The following is a 23,058-nucleotide window of genomic DNA, read 5'->3' on the forward strand; positions in this document are numbered from 1 at the left end:
ATCTTAGATAAGCATATTAGGGTCTTCAGTGATTCATTCAGGGTTGTTGCCAAATTGAAGTTTATTAGCATGTTATTGAACTGGAGGAAGGATCAATAATGGTCATCAGTACACCTTATTGTCATCATATGAGGCAGAAGAAATAGATTGAAAAGTTGATTATAGAGTTGTTAGATATGTAATACATATGAACGGGCACTATCTGATTTGCTTCTTTGTGGCACCTAAATGCTTATAAAAACAACATACATAGAATACCATTTCTAAGTCAATTTTACCAATGCACATTTTAAGTGCTTCCAAGTTGTGTTCATAGGCACTCTTGAGTCAAAGACCAAAGCCAACTATTTGTAAAATGCTGTCAGCATTAAAGTCTTCTGGCCACCATAAGTCAAAAGTTGTTTTCCAGCTTTGAGAATAGTATATTATATTGATGAATAAGCTAAAACTGTGATTTCTTTTGCTAGATGAATTAATAGGATGAATCTTGACATCATTTAAAAAATGTATTCAGTTTTTGTTTCAACCTAACTCACAATTTTGGAGATCCTAAAGCGTTTATTTTTTGCTGGCTTGTTTTGAAAAACAATTGAATCTAGGTTTGGATGACTCATGAAGTGCTCATTTTTCTAGGTTCTACTCGCAATCATGTTCTAGTTATCTTGACAAAATTTTAAGGTAAAAGGAATAACAGTTGAAAATTTATCAGTGTTTTACTCTTTTAAGCCCTTGTGGTTCTTAGTCATGAAATATGAAATCATGGACAAATCATGTATTCTTTGCACATGACATCATAAACAAGATGGCAAGCTTTTTCAAAAGAGGAATCATGTCATGGAATATAATAGATGCTCACACCATTGGAATCTTATTGATGAGTTTAGTGGCAGGAGCATAAGTGGAAGAGTCGTAGTAGAAGCATGAAAATTGTTTAACTGATGGCTACATTACTTTAATGAGCAAGATACTTATCATTTGTGGATAATAATTATTCCACTGAAAAAAGAGAAGCTGCTTGGAGTTTGTGATCAAATTTATGAAAAAGCCAATTATCATTTATCAGCAATTGGGAGAAGTTGGCCAAGTTTTTTAAAACAGCGATACATTCTTCCTAGAAAGAATGAATCATTGTAATCTATTCATTGATGATTGGGAAAGTTGGCGAAATTTATCAAAAAGCCATTGCATTGCAAAGTTGGTTATTAATTCTTCGGCATCTTGTAGTCGCCTAGATTTATTTAATTGCTGATAAATAGAATTACTAGTCAAGTGTGAGGTGATTGGTGTTTTCTTCAACAATGACAACTTACAAAAAGGTGCAAATATTATATTGCAGTGGCAATTTTATTATTTTAATAGCAATCATAAGTTAGCCAACTTGCATTTTGTGCCAACAAAAAGAATTTTTAAAATTTTTTGAAAGGCAACGAGTAGGTAATTATCTTTATTTTCTATTCATAACTGCCCATCAACTTTAAATACTCGTGTGCATAAGGAGGGATAGATTTTTTAAACTATAGTTGAAAGTGTGATTGTAGACATGCGGGCAAAATGTGGAATTATGGTTGCTAGGTTATGATGATGCACAAGCTTAGACAAGGAGTGAATTGTTTAATATACTGCCTCAAAGAAGATGTTGTCTCAACGAATGTAATGATTGCAGATTGCAGATAATGAATTTGTTTAGAAGGCTTTAACAACTTTCAAGAAAATGCAAATGGCAGGGAAAATGACAAATTCCACAATCATTCTTAGCGTTCTTTGTGCCTGCGCAAAATAAGAGCATTTGAACAGATATACATGCAAAAATGTGGAATCATAGACAGCACAGTTGAATTGTTTGACAGAATACCTCAAGAGATAATCATCATGAAGGAAATGATCATGGGATGTGCACAAAAATGGATTTTGCAAGGAAGCTGTTGGACTCTTTGAATTAATGAAGCTGTCTTGATTCTTGAGCCCATGCTAATATCATAAGTTTTGTTTGTGTTCTAGTTAGTGGGAGAGGTTGAGTTCCAGGCCGACACTGCAGAAGCCAAGTGCCAGAGAAGTCTGTGGATGAAGCTGCCATTTTTGCACCGGTTTTATGGAAATTCGATGCCATTTCGAAACAGGAGTAACTCTAACAAGAGCACTGAGACATTGGGATACCTCAATTCGCAGCAAGCCTTAGCTGATTATGCTATTTTAACCATAGAATTAAAGATAAATCTATCAATTGAAGCCTCATGCTTTTATGTGATTAGATTCTTTGAATGTTCAATCTCAGTCCAGAGATGAAGGTGTCCTCAAAGATTTGAAGAACTTTTAGTACTTGGAAAGATCTCAAATGTGTAGATCCTGTAAGAGACTGTTTAGATGAGACATTCACTTTAACTGCAATTACCAATTTCTCAACAGAGACTGACTTTTTGATGGTGTCACCTGCTTACATTGTAACAATGGTGTGAAATTATTGACAGCATTCCTCAAGACATTTGCATACTTTATCTGTAGGTATAACTCCTACAAGACTATATTATAATTATTCGAATACTAGAACTTGGTATGGACTTTGGAATGGAACATGAGAGCGATCCTCACGGTCACAAAGGACAGGGTTGGTGGGTTTTTACAGAAAATGGTGATGCCAATGAACTCTTCAGTTGATGGAATGTTTCCACCTTCCAGTTTTAACTTAGTTTATGTATGAACATGATTGCCAAAAATAGTATGGTGTGAGGCCAAGGCCACACTGGATAATGACAGAATTTGGCTGTTTACCGTACAGGGTAAAAAGATAATTAACACATGTAGTATAGCATGATATAATGCAGAACATATACTTTATTCACATACGCAATATCCTTATTATAATAACTCCAATGATGATTACAATGATTCTCCTGATGTTTTCAAAGTCCCTTCTGGATGGTGTACATATACTTTCCTGAAGGGGTGACTCAACCGTCACGTGCCCATTCGGATACAATTCTACCTGTCGGCTACAATATAGATTTTACCGACAACATTGGCAATCATGATATAAGCTCTGTTCTCAAAACAGTTTGCAAATAAGATCATCTTTTCCAATGGAGTGGTGGAGTACAAAAGAATATATTTGAGAGCCTCGTTGCACTTGTCACTGCAAAAGGTGTCCACCATGTTGATTTTGTTTTCAACTAGTAAAGATCTAGATTGGTTGGGTGAATTGTGAAGACAAGAGGTCCAATTGATTAGTAAATGGCTGCAAACCTGCAACAATATTATAATTAACATAGCCTGTAACAAAATATGGAACCCCTTCAACAGCCCATGTAAATTCATTTGGGGCTCACATAGCGCTGGGATACTGTTTTTTATTTTATATTACATACATACTGATAAGTACTGTAAGCCATAAGTGTTTGTAGTCTAGGGGTTATCCCTGTAGCTTGTGCTATCTAGATTTTTTGGGGGGTCTTCTGAAACATCTATTGGTTCAAATTGGTTTTTTTTGGTCTGTGAGATTTACTCCTGTCATGATGTACTTTCAAAGGGACAGAGATGGTAATTTATTTGAATATTGGTGTGACATAGATTGTATCTATAGTTACTGTCATTCTCAGTTGTTACCAATTATTACCTGCATACTTGAAAATGTCCCATACACAGATACATAGTATGAGAAACTTCCTTGCAAGCTTATATCAATATAGAAGTGAAGAATTGTAGCCATTAGAAAATTGGAAGCAGTAAAGTTTATTATTAAGGTAAAATGCTTAATGATAGATAATAAAATAGTCGGCTTTCTCCGAATGAAGAATAGAGAGGGGACTCGCGGAATATGCCCTGGTTCCAGAGATGACTTTACAGAGACTGATAGAAGTTGCTATTCAGATTAAAAAGCTTGGAAGAACACATATCACTGCTACTTGTGGTGACCGCAGTGTGAACTTGATTGTGGAGTTGGAGCTGATGAAGTATTGGATTATACCAATATACCATGGTCAACATTTATACTTAATCTAAACTCTTCTACTAAAGTGATCAATCTTAACCAAAGTATAATGTCATTGTCTAAAGTTTTGTACATAAAGAGATACCAGCCAGGCAACTACTAGTGCTGTTATTTGTTTCAAGCAACCAAGAGGACCTTTCACTAAGGATACATGTCTCAAAAGATGGGTATTTGATTTCTTAAATAGGAGCAAAAATCCAAATTGGAGGTGGACCACTTTGCAGATGAGTTCTTCTGGAAATGACTTGTTGGTACATCATGCACGACAAAAATTATTAGCAGCGAAGACTTCGCAAGCCCAGTGGACCAGAATTTGCTATTCAAAGCTGTGAGTAATCTATGGTAATCAAAGAAAACCCAAAGTGATCATATTACTTTTACGATGTGCGTTACTATCAGGCTCTGTACATTGATATGCCTTTAAATATGTTAATATTTGCTTGAAGGACAAGGAAGTGCAACAGAACTTGCTACACATGGCATTATCAGGAAAATGCGTATGCCTCTCTTCCATAGTGTTTATTTTGCAGCTTGCAGAAGAAGTAACTGTATTCAAATAAACATTTTTGTCCTCACTCAAATGACGAGCAATATGTCATTATTCTATTTTTTTATTTGGCTTTGCATACTCTAGACACCAATTTAGTCTGCTCTGCAGAGTGATCTTAGGGAAAAACCTGCAAGACACCACTGTAGGATTTGTGCAATTTGCATGGCCTCTCCGTACCCACTATGGTTTAAAACTTTAATGCTTACACTCCCATAATGTTATACCAGCAATGTATCATCTATACAGTAAGAGTTGACTTACACCTTCAAACTGTCAATACCTATCGTTTCATGCATGTAAAAGCTACCGAGATAGATATGATCATAGATGTTTCTTACTTATGTAACAATGAAATTCTCACTTCAACTTTTATGAGTCTTATCTTGTCCGGTTATGCTGGACTTCAGGCCCAATCTTCTGAGGTTTATCTTAGTTAGTTGTGCTTGACTTCAGTCCCAATCTTCTACTAGTTTTGTCTTGACCAGTTGTGCTTGCCTAGAAAGACTATTTGTAAACTTTTAGCGTTTAGACTGTAGCAAAGCTTTTCTTCTTGAAGTGTTGTTAATATTTATGGTTATCATACGTTGAAGTGGGCATAGTAGTTCTTTTCCAAAATAGTACTCACTTCTCAGTTCTTTTCTTATATTGTTTACAAAGTACCTTTAGTCTGTAGAAACTTTTGGTTTGATTAATTTACTTGCATTACTTTAAAAGTTACGGTGTTTTTGGTTATATCAGAGTTGGCAGAAGTGTGAAATTTATTGTATGGTTTCTTAGTTTCAAGTTACTTTCAAGTAGCAATGTTCATTTCATTATGCTCTCAATTCTTTTGTGATCCAAAATAGTTCCTAAGTTGTTTTCATGTAACAGCTTAGCAGGAGACTTCTGGTGTAGATGTGTGCTCATTCGGCATGTTGAGATCAGCTACACAAGGGCATTGATGCTGATATCTTGTCAACTGGTTGTAAATTTGTATCCATAAATATAAATTAAGTAGCTTTGTATGCATGATAACCACTTTCATCTCCTCATTACAGATGTATTCTTTTTTTCTTGCCTCTAGGTTATACATTTTATGCTGTTTTTTCTAACTTTTGATTGCATCCTCTAGAGAATGTTGCACTTAGTGGTTTTGGATCAACAATTGTAAGAGTAAAACATGAAATAAAGCCCCATAACTGAAAGAGAACAAAGAGTAATTTTTCCCAAACAAATTATTTGTGGCTTTGGGTTCACAACATTGAAAATTTGTTTTCAAAAAGCTAGATGAACCAAATTAATGCTTTGAGGTTTCCATTGCTCCTAACATTAAAAAATTGCTTTCAAGAAATCTAGATGTCAACTTTCTCCCTGTGAACATTGGAAAGTTTGAAAAAAATTCAAAATTTGCCTTAAAAGGCCCCATAACTGAAAGAGAACAAAGACAGAATGATTTTCCCCGAATTAATGATTTGTGGCTTTAAGTCTATAACAGGGGAAATTGCAATCAAGAAACTAGATGTACCAAATTGACAATTTGTGGTTTCCATTGTCCATAACATTCAAAAATTGCTTTTAAGGAAACTAGACATGAACTTTCTCCCTCTGAATGTTTGGACAAAATTCAAAATTTGCCTTCAAAGAAAACTAGGCATAAATTTTCAACCTGTAAACATTAAAAAGTTTGATGACATTCAGAAATTGCTTTAAAAAAAACTAGGTGTAAACTTTTGCCCTGTAAATGGTAATTATGTTAGGAAACATTCAAAAGTTGTTTTTAAGAAAACTAGTTGATATTAAAAAAGTTGGAATTTATTTGCATTGGAATTTTTGTCTTGCTATTTTTGTGAAATTTATAATTTGTTTGATTAAATTATATAGTGAATAACAAAAAGTCGTGAAAATAAAAAAGTTAATTTGTAAACTTGAAAGAACTGAAGTGATTTAATTGTATTTTATATTATATCATTGAAAAAGAAATTGCATTTTGCATTAGGGTCAACCATCCATCAAAATCTTGATAGTGATTTATAATTAACCTTCATGTTATTTAGTTAGCAATGTTAGCATCATATATAGTATTCCAATAAGATCATGCATCTGAAATGGATCTTACATATTTTATGTAGGGCCCCATTTTTTTTTCCAAAACGTTTAACTTCTATTTTACCGACAATCATTGGATTTTCAAAACTTGCTCATAGGTTTAATGATCCCACTTGAATTCACAAGCACTGTATTATTATAATTTTATTTCAATGATACTTCCCGATTTGAGGAAATCTAAAATAATAGAGATGTATCACGAGTCAGAAGTATGACATAAAATAATCTCCAAAAATCTTGCAAATAAATTGGATTATTGCCTTGTTATAATTGCAAAGAGAATGCTCAATTTGGACAAAGTGTTGTATTTGAATATATATGTACAAGCAGATTGTTTTCTAGTGAGAAAACTTTTGGCGTGCTTGAACTTTTGACTCCTCCAAAACATATGACAAACTAGCATGATTGCACCCATATAGAATCTTGTATTTCATTTCATATGCATCACTTGACTTTGAAAAGGTTGCCCATTTGTAATTGCATGATATACATATAGCTTCAAAATTCTTATGGCAGACAACTGGCGGGAAACTTGATCATGTTTGGGAAGACCCTTAAAATGATTTTTGTTTCCTCTGATCGGAGTTTATTATAAAAAATAATTATCTTTTTGAAGTGATCAAAATGAAAGAAAATTTAAGATATGATCGAATTAATAATAATTAGACTATCACTTACCCCAACTCAGTTTCCCATTATTCCCCATTTTCTTTGTCTCAACTAATGCAATGACAATGGCAAAAGATACCTTTTGTTTGTATTATGGTAGGATATCCTTGATTATTATTGCAAGTGCTGCGATGAAGAGGAAGAATATATAATCATGTTTTGAATAGGTTGGACAAATGTGAGTATTTTTTTTAGTGTTTGAAATTTTCTAATGATTAGACAAAAACTAACTTTCAATTTTATTTTTTAATTTCTCTGTCTCAATTGTTAGATAATCGAACCAATAAGTTGTCTTTCACTAACCCTCAACTTATTTTCCCATTTTCTTTGTCTCAAACAATTGGCAATGTCAATTCTAACTAATAAAGACAAGGATGCCTTTTGTTTGTATTATAGTAGTATAGTTATTATTGCAAATGCTTAAAGATTGTGTAATGGAGAGAAGAGCATCTAATCATGTCTTATATAAGATCAAAGATGGTTGAATAAAAGGTGAGTATTATTATTGTGTGTAGATTCTAATGCATAATCAATTTATTTATTTATTGCTCCAACATAATTTCTAATGAATTGCAATGTATAACTAGTGGATAATAGCACCACTACTACACAATGTAGTTGAGAAAATGTAGTAATAGTTTACATCGACATTATAAACAAGTAACGTGTCAATAAAAGAAAACTTAGTATTGACAACCTTTTGATTGACACAATCTAGCAAATATAGAATGTATTTGTAACAATATACAATTTCTTGTGAGGAAGGTGAGCTGCAAGTTGTATTACAAAGCAAGCTTAAGAAGTTTTTAATAATTTTAGTTTGAGTTTCCATCAAATTCAAAAGAGAAGAATTCAATTTACTCAGGAAGTTGACGATTGGAGGAGAAAATATCTAAGCTAACAAAAGAGTGATGCTAGTCAAAAGTGTATAGTTATTTTCATCTTAATATTTTGAATCATATTTTACATTGGGAAAAAAGTAAATTATATATTATTCATATATTTTTGAAAAAGATTGTGTAGTGAGCAATATTTAGTGATTTTATGATAATAGATTTGGTAGTATATTGCTTGGTAATGGGTCTTTTTGGGCTAATCCAAAAGAGAAGGATGATAAAAGTGTTGATTAAATCAAACACACAAATGTTCAATTAAAGTAAACTTTGATAAAGAAGCAAATGGCAACCTAGGCTTGCTAGGGACGTGATTTGTATCATAGGATTGTACTAGATATATTGTGGTGTTTGGAGCTAAAAGTTGATAGATTGAATAGATAACGAGATAGAAATGCAAGCTACATTATTGCCAATTTAAATGGCAAAGGATATAACCATTTCAAATCTATATCTTGAAAGAGATTCATTGACAATCATTAATTCTATTAAAAAAAAAGGAAGGCATTATACTAGTTTTTAAAGAAATACATAAAAACAATTACAAGAATCTTAATGACATTCAAATAATTCAAGTATCACACAAAATGAGGAGTGGCAAACACCTTGTACAAATTGGCAATCAATTTAAATGCATGTCAAAGTATGACTCTTGGGAGGACTATTGAGATTTATAGTTTGAGCCTTTAGATAACTTGGATGTTGTCACACATTATACCCATCTTGACAAATGATACTTGGTACTCGTGAAGGGCTTGGATTTAGGAATTATTAATACAAATGTAGTTGATATTTTGTAGCACTTGGAGAAAAGTTGAGAGAAATGAAAGGAGTAGAATAGGTGCTTGTGTAGATTAAAGTATGGGGGAATTTTCATATTGATTACATAGAAGCAACAACTCTCTTTCTTAGGTAAAACCTAATCTCTCTCTCTCTCTCTCACACACACACACACACACACCTATACATACAAAGAAGTGTGTGTCTACACACACACACATATTGTCACATCCCAAATTTTGGCTTAATTTTAAAATGCTCCTATATAGCCATTGAGGCTTCATGCAAAGTTGAGTAATTGGTTAAATTAGTTAATTCTTACAATTTCATATGAAAACGAAGTGTTAGTTATTTGTTATGATAATATATGAATTGGAGATGACTGGCTAATATGATCATATATGCTTCCATAAAATGATGAGAAATATATTATTATTGTGATAAATTGCTCTTCCAAGAACGTGGTAGGTGGGGGTAGCAAGAGTGTATGTTGGACGACCATGAGCTAACCAGTTCACTTATATCATTAAAAAAACATTAACAAAATATATTACCTTTATAATTTGGGAGCCTTTTATTGTGCAAAGCATGTCTTAATATAACAACACCATGATACCTATATATACTCGTACATGTACATGTGTATGTATATGTGCTAAGTCAATTAAGATGTATACGCCAATTTTGAAAGTATACATGAAATACGAATGTTTAGGATTTATGCATGTATATATGTATGTGTACATACACAAAGTATAGGTAAGTATGACGTATTTATATTAAACATTGTAACTCTTTCACTATCACCTTTCTCTTGTTCTTTCTTAAACCATGCATGAAGCAAATTATATTGAGGAGACTATTGGTGCTCGATCGGGGAAGAGTTTCCAAGCATTCAAAGCTTTGAATTGCTCTCTTTTCTCTACCACGATAGCTCTATATTTTGCCCTCATTTCTTAATACGGTAGCTTTATGTTTGCGACCAATTTTAGCCATGACAACTTTGTAAATTTTATTAATTGTACCATAGAATCATAGTATATGACCATAGTTATAAAGCAAACGTATTGATTGCAAGTGTTGAGAGCCTCCATTGTTGAGAATGCATTCATCTCTGCAAGTGCAAAGAAATTGATTGCTAGCCAATAGGCACAAGCCATTGCTATGTTATGCAATCTTTTGAAATAGTCTTTGATTTGATTAAGAGAGTTCTTTTTTGTTGAAATTGAAAGAGTGAAAGGAAAATCATTCTTTATATTTCATAATGGTTGTGCATTAGTATAAGTCTTGAAGATCAAGTTACAGCTTGAATGAGTGAGTTATATTAAAACTTTTATTCCATAATCAAACATTGATATCATATTAGTTTGCTAATTCATAGCAGAGTACCGATTGTATGTCAGAATGTTGAAGCCAGAAAAAAACATGGAAATCATAATCGAATAATGTTTTCATATCAGGATGCTAATTTCATATATGAAGTATTAAATTGATTTTATATCATAATTGAGTTTCTTAAAGAATTCCATACTAGTGCAAGCTTATACAAGGACATTCTCCTTATGTCTTTGAGATAAGGGACAACACTGTCAAGGAGAACCAACAAATAATTTGTAAAGCAATTTGAATAGTTTGTGAAGCCATAGGCCCAAATTGGGCAGAATGCTTTGGTTGTAAATATATAATGTTTCAGGACCCTTAAAAAGGTCAAGTATCATGAATCCTTGTGAAGCCATAGGCCTAGATTGGGCATAATGCATTGGCTATATAATGTTAGGCAATCGACTCTAGACAATCATCCAAGAAGACCATCATGGTCAAGATGAAGGGTGTGTATTGATATTTATTAAACCTCGAGTATATCCTTGCATGATAAGAGAAAGAACAATAAGTAACAAATAAAAGTAATAAAAAAAGCTTTAAATAGAGTCAGCTCATGGTAGTCCAATGTTTAGATCTTGTTGTCTAGTCGAGCAATGGGTTGATAGTCTAATACCAAGATGCTCAACAACTGAATAGGGTGTCCCATGTCTATTCCTAGGTAGGGAGGATCTTTCTCAGTAGAGATTGTGCAAGGATACTTAAGGGTCTATAGTTGGGTGGTTAAGACCCTACCAATGCTTCTACTCTCCACTAGATGACAATAATTGTACAAGTCAAAGATATGATATGCATTCAAATATCTTCTAGTAACTTACTTTTATGAATTTGCAATTTCAAGATGAAGATATGTTAAATGGTTAATGTCATTTAATCAATTATTTTCTTTCAAGTTATTCAGTTATAGCCATTGGTTCTCTTCCATATGAAAATATAAAGTAGTTGTGAAATTGTCTTTATGTGATTTTGAAAAGTAAAGTATCTTTATTAGTAGAAAATATCTCCTTCTTTCATAAGTGATGGATGGTTATGATGGCAATTATATTCGCCATATTTGTTGAATGAATACTACTTCAATTGTGAGATAAGATATTTCAGTTAAATTGATTATAGTTCTTAATATTTTTCATATGAACATGTAATATAGTTTTTATAACTGTCTTCTCATGCTCATAAATATGAAATAGTAACTCACTTCAATGATGTGATAGTTGTTAGCTAAGGCTTGGAACAGGGGGTTGTTACATATGGCATTAGAGCTCTAGGTTTGAGATTGAACCTTGGGTCTAGCATTATTTCAAGGAAGCTGAAAATGTAATGTTCAATGACACAGGATGAATATTTATTTTGCATAATTGAACATTTTACAATGTAAGTTGAAAAATCACACGAGAGCATCCATAATAGCCAAGAAGGGTTGAGATGGTGGTTTGGTCCATATGAATTGGACAGATGGATAAATTTGCAAAATCATAAAGATGAATTAGAATTAAGAAAATTAACTCAATTGGCAAGTCGAGTGGCGGGTGATCGGGCACACAATGTCCATTAGAAATCCCTGGTTAGGGTAGGTTTAGTGGCAAGATTGTTGTTGTGATCACTAGAGGTCAGCGCGCTAGCAGCTAGAAGATAGGTTGATGGAAGGTGTCCACATCCTCGTTGATTGACTAGCTGGCATTCTAACACCTGGATGCTCAAGTGGCATGACTAGATGGTGTATGCGTGCTTTATCCCAGGTAGGGAGGGTCATTCTCAGTAGAGAATGCGTGAGGATTACACTGGGTCTTGATGCCTAGACTTGCACATTACATACAAGTTTCTACTTCTTATGATGTGGTGTGATATAAACTCTATTAGTAACTAGTTATTTATTTCAATTGAATTTTATCTCAGTTTCAACATCATTTTATGCAATTACATTCCTACTCATATGCAATGGTAGTATTTTGTTAACCATTTTTGGACTTGAATTGAAAATTGTGAACCATGATGTTGAGATTTCTTAGATCTCAAAGTGGCTAGGGGTGCATATATGCAAACTAATGTTCTCCTCTAATGATGATTATTTGATGAGAAGGCCATACATCACATTTTGTGCTTTTGCATGGAGTAAGCACACTTGCATAACTAAAACTATCAATGTTTATTTATGATAAGATGTAAACTTTGTCTGACTTAATTTTTCTTTGAAACATTGTGGTGACAAGATGATGTGAAAGCCAAGGTCATATAAATGGGGAAAGTGGATTCCCTAATCTTAACAAGTGATTGGCCATCATGCCTAGATGATCTACCTACTTGACAAGATCCCTATGTAAAATTTGTTTATAACCCAAAGGTGAGTTGAGTTAAGAAACCACAGTTTAAAAGTAAAGATTTTCAAGTTGGAACTTGATTGAATGTTAAAGGAGTAGATTATGAAAAACATACAATATTTTACTTGCATCTAAATATTTGAACTATGTCTCAATTGTTATAAATGACCAAACTAAATTAGTGTGCACATAGGTGCATAGATTTGGAAAGTCTTATATGAAACAAATAATACTGAACAAGATATATATTATGAGTTGATGCTATGAGAAGCATATAATTTTGAACTTGATTATGGATAAGGAAGGGGATTTCTATAGGTAGATTTCCATCGAAATGTAAAAGGTTTTGTGGATAGATCGAACTCAGTGTCTAAGCCACAATTGGAATGTTGTGGATAGAACATACAACCATATGGGCAACACCCCCATCTCAAGAATTGTGTGTGGGCGTGTAGTCCAAGGGCTTATGAGACTAGGATACAAATAATGTGGTACCATGTTTATCATAACCTCTATGATCTTGATTGGATGTATGATGATCTTTCATAGTATATTACGATTCTACCTTTTGACGCTTTGTTATACATGTATAATACACATACTGTATTGATTTCATTTAGTAATAAGTTACCATGATGTGTCAAAATGCTTATGTTTATATTTAGCACACTTGTATGACATTAATGAAATGTGGATGCTTGATCATATTAAGATTAAGAACTTGTAGAACTTATAATTGTTAAAGAGATGAAATATATTTCTCTCATGAAATGATTTAATTTTTCTATTGACTATTGTGATAAGATGGGCATGAAGTCCCAGGTCACATAAATGGAGACACAGACCCACTAACCCTTTTAGGTGATCTATGAGCCTACACAGATGATCTACTCATTAAATGAGTACCATATACCAGATGATATGTATGAGTGATTTAATTTCTATGATCAAGTTATGATCTACAGTATGTTAATCGAGGAATTGCAAGTTTTTGAATGATTATCTTACTCTTGAATATTGAACATTGAAAACTCTATTACACAAGCTACTTGTATGAGAAATGAACTAAAAATATCATAAATGTCTACATGAGTGAGATAGGAACATGAATGGAATATCCTAAAACATGATCAAAGTGATGCTATAGTATGATAAAGAGAGCATAGGTATCATAAAGTAATCACATGTATGTGTATGTTTTGCTTTTATGGTAATATGCAAGCATTTTCCTTTCTAGAAGCATTGAGATAAAGGGATGATGGGCTTTGATTTGATCTTTAGCTCAAATTGTAGTGAGAATGAGATGATTTCATAATGCTATATATACATTTTGTATTTGGAATAATCTTTTAGTGTTTAAAATTGCAGAGTTCATCAAGGATAATGTAACACAAGGGGAAGGGTGTATTACATATCAATTTTTGGCCCAATTTAAAATGTTCCTATATAGTCGTTGAGGCTTCATGCGAAGTAGAGTAATTGGTTAAATTAGTTAATCGTTATGGTTTCATGTGAAAATGAAATGTTGGTTATTCATTATGATGATATATGAATTGGAGATGATTGAGTAATATGATCATATGCTTCAATAAAATGATGAGAAATATGTTATTACCATGACAAATTTCTCTTATAGGAATGTGACGAAGGGAGGGAAGCATTGCCAGAGGAGGAATTGAGCACGTGGGCATCACCTATCATCGGGAAAATAGGTTATGATTCCTAAACCACCATGGCTAAGGGTAAATGACTAGGCAAGCAAGAGTGTACGTTGGATGACCATGAGCTAACTAGTTAACTTATATCATTAAATAAGCATTAGCAAAATTTGTTACCTTTATAATTTGAGAGCCTTTTGTTGAGCAAAACATGTCTTAATATAATGACACCATGATACTTATACATACTCATACATGTACACACATATATATATATGTATATGTGTGTAAGTCAATTAAGATGTATATGCCAATTATGCATGAAATACATATGTTTAGGATTTATGAATGTATACATATATGTTTACATACACATATAAGTATAGGTAAGTACGTCAATGTCTTTATATTAAAATATAAAGTGGATGAAGTTATTATTTTTCCCACCTTGGCTGTAGTCTTAATATTATTTTCTTGAACAACCACCTTGCTAATTATTTTTTTACCGCTCTTTATGACAGTTTGGTGAGCTCTTTAATTTTGGAAGTGTACCACATGTATCAATGGTTCTTGATTTCTCGTAACCCTTTCACTGTCACCTTTCTCTTGTTCTTTTTTAACCCATGCATGAAGCAACTTCTATTGAGGAGACTATTCATACCTCAAAGGGGAAGAGGTTCAAAGAATTTGAAGCTCTGAATCACCATCTTTTCTCATCCATGATAGCCCTATATTTTGCCCTCATTTCTCAATATGATAGCCTTATATTTACAACCAGTTTTAGCCATGTCAACTCTTTGCATTTTATTAATCGTACCAAAGTATCATTGTGCAAGAACACTGTTATAAAGCACATATATTGATTGCAAGTGTTGAGAACCTCCATTGCTGAGAATGCATTCATGTCTGCAAGTGCAAAAAAATTGATTTCTGAGGCAGAATCCATTCCCAGGTTATGCAATCTTTTTAAATGTTCTTTGATTTGATTAAGAGAGTTTTTTTTTTTTCTTCTTAAAATTGAAAGAGAGAAAGGAAAATCATTCTTTATTTTTCATATCAGTTGTGCTTTAGTATACGTCTTTAAGATCAAGTTATAGCCTGAATGAGTGAGTTATATTAAAACTTTAATTCCATAATTGAACATTGATAACATACCAGACTACTAATTCATTGCAGAGTACTGATTGCATGTCAGAATTTTGAAGCCACAATAGAACATGGAAATCATAATCAAATATTGTTTTCATATCAAAATGCTAATTTCATATCTAAAGTGTTAAATTAATTTTATATCACATGTGTTTCATAAAGAATTCCATACCAGTGCAAGATTATGCAGGAACAACACTATCAAGGAGAACCAATAAATAATACACAAAGCAATTTGAATCTTTTGTGAAGCCATAGGCCCAGATCAGTCATAATGCTTTGGCTATAAATATATAATATTTCAGCACCCTTAAGAAAGTCAAGTATTATGAATCCTTTGTGAAGCCATAAGCCCAAATCAAGCATAATGCATTGGCTATATAATGTTAAGAAATCACCCCATAAGTTAATCCAAGAAGACAATCATGGTCAATATGAAGGGTATGCATTGATATTCATTGAACCATATGTATATCCCTACATGATAAGAGAAAGAATAATTAGCAATAAATAAGCAAGTAATAAAAAGAGCTTTAAACTAAGTCAACTCATGGTAGTCCAATGTTTAGCTCTTATTCTCTAGTCAAGCGGTAAGTTAATACTCTAATATCAGGATGCTCAATGGCTAAACATGGTGTCCCATGTTTATTCTCGGGTAGGGAGGGCCTTGCTCAATAGAGATTGTGTGGGGATACTCAAGAGTCCGCGGTTGGGAGGTTAAGCCTCTGATAATGCTTCTCCTCTCCACAAGATGCCAAGACTTGCACAAGACAAAGATACAATATGCATTCAAATATCTGCTAGTAAAAATTATTTTACTTTTATGAATTTGCAATTTTAAGTTGAAGATATGTTAGATGGTTAATATCATTTAATCAATTATTTTATTTCTAGTTATTCGGTTACAACTATTAGTTCTCTTCCATCTGAAAATATAAAATAGTTATGAATCTGTCTTCATGTGATTATGAAAAGTAATGTATCTTTATTAGTAATCTTTCTTCCATTAAGTAATAGATCGTTATTATGGAAATTATATTCACCATATTTGTTGAATGAATACTCCTTCAATTGTTAATTAAGATATTTCAATTAAATTAATTATAGTCATTAACCTCTTTCATATGAATATGTAATATAGTTATTATAACTACCTTCTCATGCTCATGAATATGAAATGGTAATTGTCTTCAATGATGTGATAGTTGTTAGCTAAGGCCCAAAAAAAAAAGGGTTGTTACACAAACACACACACACATCTTTGTGTGTGTGTGTGTGGTCAAGATCAATGCACCAAAATTTTTGGCAAATAATAGACATATATTTGGATGGGGAATTTTTGAGATATCACCACAACTACTACTCAAGCATTGACATTTGTGCTATGGCACAAATTGGATGGGATAATTCAAAGGAAATGGAGCGAAAAGTGGTTTGGCTAGAGGTAGAGAAACAAGGAAGGAAGTATTTGAGGTTCATTCCTAAACATTACTTGGTGAATGACCTCCTTAAGCCAATCTAGAATATTTGAAGAACTTAGATTTTGCACTTGTATGGTATGAGATTTTTACTTTTGGTTTATAAATTTTGTATGGCTCATTAGTATGTGTTGATAGTTGTGAATATATGGGGAAAGGTTCATAGTAAGTTTCTAATTTTTGTTAAATGATGGTTCTAATAGTACTAATAGGGAGGCTAATTTGGCGTAGATACCTTATAGGGTGAGCCCATAATGACATAATTATTTGATCTACTATTGTGGGGTCAAGGAAAGATAAGAGTATGTATTAGATTAATAAATATTACGGAAACACCATAGCACTATTTATTCAGACAAATTGATGAGGCATTAGATTGATTGTAGTCAAGTCTTCCATTAATATTCATTTGAGAAAATAGAGAATTTGTAACAAATCAATCTTGAGTTTGAATGTTATCCACTTAATTAAAATAACAAGAGAGATGAAACATGATCGAAGGCCTTTATTGGATTAAAAACTTCTTCTACGAGATTAGAGGGAGATTTTATTTTATGTTTAGAGATTGCAAATCCCTCTTGGATTTTTTCAAATACACAAATCAGCGTTGCATTGTGCTCTATCTTCGTGAGTCCTTACAGCTTCACGACCATACTTTACAGCTATCATCTCCCAGGAGTCAGACCCATGCATAGCTTATTACAACCTTCTTCTTGCCCTTAGCTCTGGCTCAAGATGTGAAGCGACCATACAATTTTCCTAACATGGACCATTCCAGATCTATGAGATGCTACAGGGGACCTCTTCGCTAGTGACAACTCTCGTAGCACTCAACCTCATCACAAGGCCTCTGATAGCTACCCAGATCAGTCATTGTTGGATTTTTTCCTTGTGAAGATGGATACCTAACCTTTTCTGTGATGTCTCTTGCTTTCTTCATTTTTTGTACTTGTTCTTTTTTGGACACATTTGGTGCTCCACTTGTCTACTATCTTCTTGGTGTAAGTTTCCTATCCCATAGACCCATGTTGTGGTCTTTTTTTGGACATTAATAAAATTATCTTATCTTATCTACAATACATTGAAGCCTTCTGCTCAATTAGAATTTTCCATATAACAGGTCACTTTATAGGTTATAACACAAGCCCACACATTGGGAAATTTTCCCTAAGCAAGGAGGACATTATTATATCACTGTCATGTTTCTTACTCTAGGACCCACTTTTTTTCTCTTACAATATGCTTTCAATATATAAAAAGAGATGCAAAGCATCATAGTTCCTGCCAAATGCTTAATGGTTGTAGAGTTGTGATAGAGTCAACAAAATATCTATGTGAATGTGTAAACAATAATGCTTCTAGTACTATTTTTAATTTTGTATGTAAAATATTTGATAAGCATGAGACATTTTCCACAAGAAGTCAAATTTGTGATATTGCTATCTCGATTTAACAAATCTAGAAAAGGAAATTGTATTTTCTTTAAATTTGTTCCATGATAACATATAATGAATTTCTTATGATTTTTTGTAGAACATGATGCAATTGTGTATATGACGAAAATAATGTGACATTAGTATGTGTAGACACAAAACTTTGATATAAACAAGTATATCAAAACAATTATTGATAATTGAATTCTATATTTTAAAACAAATTGAAATGATAAAATGAAACTATTAAAATCTAATGAAAATATTGCCTATCTTGTATTTATAGAAGAAAAATAATAATTATTAAAAAATATTCTAAAAAATTAACAAATATAAATATAATATACAATCTATATAAAAACATCTAAAAAAATTAACATTATCAAATTTAAATTTATAATATAAAAATTATTGAAATCAATTGAATCCTAAATGCATTTACATTATAACTAACTTAAACTAACCTATAACACATTCACAAATTAATTAAACAAACAATTAATTAATTAATATTGTAAAATTCGAATTATTTTCTAAAGAGGGTTATTCAATTTGCCTAGCAATGGGACACAACGAGAACAATACCATTGTCTTAAAAAAATTGGATAGTATGCACTCATTCCAAGGATTAAAGTGGGTGGCAATTCATTTAATGCATTGTAAGCATGAAAATAAAGTAATATTTGATTGTGAGAATTACTTTTCTTCTTGCCTTTTTGTCTGACATCCAATGATCTTTTAAAATAATTAGCATTTAATACAATTGAAAAATATGTAGATATGTTGAAACTATATAATATTTTTGAGACATTTAAAAATACTTTTATGCTATTGGCTGCTTGACAAAGTCAATTGAAAAATTAGCAACTAAACGATTACATTAGTTTACCTACCGTAGGCAGGAACTAATAAACTACTACAAGGACCATACTATTTAAAGCCTTCATAAGACATGTATGAGCACGTAGGAGGTCTTAAGACATACTTTCAAAATTTGCACCAATCTAGTCCCAACAAGGAAAGACGAACTTGGGGACTAGTAAACTATAGTTGGAGATAGTTAAAGAGAAAAAGAAATTGCAACAAGCAATTTTAGGTGCTTTTCAACTAGGCAAGTGATACCATCACAATACACGCCTAAGTAAAAAACCTAGATTTTGCAACAATGCTACCATACACTTTGACAAACTATTGAATACATTATTTTTTATTCTAATTTAGTTTTGCATTATAGAGTTAAATTTGTGTTCCTAAATTTAACCGTTGTGTATAAATTAAATATATACCCCTTGATTCTCCTAAAACCTATTTTCCTTGGGTACCTTAACCTATGATGAAAAACTTAATGATATCTACAAATATTGTAGGGATATGTTATTCAAGTAATTTAGTCCCAGTTAAAAGACTTCAATTGATTTAAAAATGTGAAAAAAATTAAAGAATTGGTATATTACTATGTAATATGTTTTGTCTACCCTTATCATAAAGATATATTATCAATGTGACTTTAAATATTACATTGTACAATGGATTATTATATAAGCCAAATACTAAAAAATAAAAACCACTAAACAAACACTAAACAACCTAATATGAAACAAATTATAACAATTTATTTGTGACATCACAATATTAACACAGGAAACTACAAAAGTCCTATAATGCTAACATTCATCTATATTAATCTAATACATACTCATATCTTACCTTGACCCCATAATGGCAAAACATGGTGACCTACTATTGTTTGCACTTGGTTACTTAAGTTATAAGATTGAGCCTTTCATTTTAGACCCCATTTTATTAGTGCAACCTATCATTGGCATTTGTCCATGCATATTTTAAGCTTTTTAATTTGTCACCTTGAATAATGTGATCCTCACTTGTATTGATTGGCTCCATTTATTAGATTGTGATCGCAAGGCTTTGATCAAGGCTCATGGAAATGAATGAAAAGGTACAAAATGTTGTTATGTGCCAATCTATCAGAATAGCCCTTGTTGAAAATATTCATTCTCATCTCAATTCCATGTGGTTATTCCTATTTGTTTTTGTATGAAAGTAACATATAGAATGAATAAATGAATAATTTTAATTGTCCCATAGAATAAACAACCTTAAGGACAGAAATAATAATAATGTTAAATTATTTTCATACTCCTTTCAATGTTGAATCTCCTGTTATGGAACTTGACTAGGATGTTAGCAACCTATTTGATCTTATCTTCATCAAATAAATGGTGCATGTTGTTAACCTTCAAACTATTTTCATACACAATACAATTGTCTTCATTAATTGCATAAGTCATGATAAAATGTTGGTCTCCAACATACTATTATATTAGAATATGAAAGTTCTAACTACGAATCTCACATTTAATATGTTTCAATCTCATGCTTAGTCATGAAACTAAAAACCTTGATTTTCCTTTAATAAATACCCTTAAACATATTTTTTTTATCATGTTCACGAGATGGATTAAACTCTTTGATGTTATATGGTTTTTCTTTTGTCACTATGATTAGTCCACTTGCTAGTCCTAAATTTTCCTATCACAATTTTTTTAAATTTCGTCATTGTTGTTAGGACAATCATGCAGCTTGATGTTCCACATACTCAACCAAATTTTGTTTTTCTTTAACCAAGTTTTCTTCTTGCCTTCTAGATCACCCTCTATAGCAATTTTGGGCCAACATTGGTTCTCCATATTTTTAACCTTCTATAAATAACCTATTAACTCGGTTATTGTTGATACTACGAACATAAAAACACCCACTTTAACCAAAAGGATTTCATATAGGATTGTGACTTGGAATTTAATATCTCTTGTAGTTAGATGCTTGTAGATTCTCTTTAACTATCTCCAACTACAATTTTCTAGTCATAGAGTTCATCTTTCCTTGTTGGGATTACACTAGTGCAAATTTTGAAAGTACGTCTTAAGACCTTCTACACTACTACTTTGGGTTCCAATTGCGATGACCACTCGTCGCCCAAGCGATAATACCAAGAATTGGCTCCTGTCGGATGAGCATCAAACTTTGGTGTCGCAAATTGTGATGACAAGCTCATCCATCACAATTGGGATGCTTACAGTTGTCTCAATTTGTAAGAAAGAAAGGGCAAAAGTTCATCTTCATGCTGTAGATATTACAACAATATACTGTCACAATTACAATGACTTACATTTTTAGTCTATCATTGCAAGTGCGAGGGTTGTGTTGCAGCGTCGATGGCCATCTGTCGGAAGGGGATGTCGTAATGATGACAATATGTGATGATAGTGCTATTGGAGCGATGAATATCCATCGAAAGCAACCATCACAATTGTGACAGTATGCGATGACAATGCTATTGGAGCAATGGCTACCCATCAGACAAGACGACGACTTGCTAAATTATAAAAAAATTGGTCATTCTGGTATTCTATTGTTAGTTCCTACCATGGCAAAGAACTCTAGAGGTGTAGGAATCCTGAGGCATTTGTAGTCATGTTTTCTTCTTTCGTTCTCTATCAATTCCTTCTAGGGAATGTACCAATATGTGTATACCACAATGAAAGGTAAAAACCTTAAAAATAAGGTATTAACAATACGTTACAGGATTAACAATGCACTGCAGACTATACAAGAGAAGTGTCACCTTTAAATAACTATTTATATGTAGAGCACCATATAATGCAAGGGTTTCCTTTTAAATAAAAAATCTTTAAAAATACTTATTGCATTTATTCTATAGTTTTTTAAGCATTTACAACCAAGCTATTATCTGCAAATATTCACTCATTCAAGAACATGAGAGTGTCCACCAAACCTTTCATCTATATTATCAATATTTCTCATGTGCCATTTTGAGCTTTGACATTTTACATTAGTAAATGATGATGCATTTTCAATGACAATAAATAAGACAATGAGTGGATGCTCTGCATGTGTAGGTACGATAAAAAATGGATAAAAGATTTGAATGTGCACATGGGATGAATGACCAAGTATTATTGAGCTCTACAAATGGCTAAAACCCTACCGGTCAGGATGGCAAAGTTATGATCAGTGTGCCCATTTAAAGATTGTGTGTAAATTATTTGAGCCAGTGCCTCATGACTATGCTCTCATAGGCATTCATCTAAAATGTGGAATCATAAATTTTCTTTGCATACCATTTTAGTTGAATACCTCAAATTGACACAACCACCTTCAACATACTTCTGTGCATATGTTCAATTTCCTATTTCATCTATTATCATGGACTTCACCTATAAATTCTTGGTAGCAACAAAATGAAGAATTTGGTAGAACAAATTGTAAAAAGCATGTGTGCATAATATGTAGATCTCTCCATTCTAGTTGTGGTAGGAATGAGCAATTGAACTGTTTGATAAAGTGTCCTGTGATAAGTTATTTTAGATGCAAGGTGAAATTTTAGGAAAGTGTGCAAAGTGAATAAAGTTTTATCTTGCCACCTCTTACATTTTCTTCACCTTGGTTGAGGTCTCCATGCATGCATACACACCCTAAATCTCCTTTTGACCCGTGGGCCAAAGGACAAGCCCTGGATCAACATTTTAGTATCTTTTAAAGCATGATTGAAGTCATTGAAACAATATGGATTGTATTTGAGATTCAAACAATGCCTAACAACATTACATCAATATTTTAAAAAGAAAAGGGTGACTTAAGTCTTAA

The 23,058-nt window shown here is 32.4% G+C and overlaps 1 protein-coding gene and 1 pseudogene across 2 annotated transcripts in view; both read left to right on the forward strand.

Moving 5' to 3' along the window:
- LOC149550677 (uncharacterized) overlaps window positions 1–14,655 on the forward strand; it is a 59,902-nt gene extending 45,247 nt beyond the window's left edge. Inside the window, exons 2-3 of one of the 2 annotated variants that reach the window (XR_016352553.1) lie at window positions 5,403–5,493; window positions 14,291–14,655. Coding sequence is in view for 1 of the 2 variants with exons in the window: in XM_089786240.1 (XP_089642366.1) it covers window positions 5,403–5,407 (5 nt within the window). In the remaining variant the exon portion in view is untranslated. Of the gene's footprint in view, window positions 1–5,402; window positions 5,747–14,290 lie in introns of those variants that run through there. The other variant, XM_089786240.1, reaches the window with a different exon arrangement.
- Window positions 600–2,786, forward strand: LOC149550678 (uncharacterized; annotated as a pseudogene).
- Window positions 14,656–23,058: the final 8,403 nt, after the last annotated feature.

This window comes from Cupressus sempervirens, chromosome 6 (assembly GCF_028749045.1).
Source record: "Cupressus sempervirens isolate cs-2001-9-10 chromosome 6, ASM2874904v1, whole genome shotgun sequence".
Lineage (NCBI taxonomy): Eukaryota > Viridiplantae > Streptophyta > Pinopsida > Cupressales > Cupressaceae > Cupressus > Cupressus sempervirens.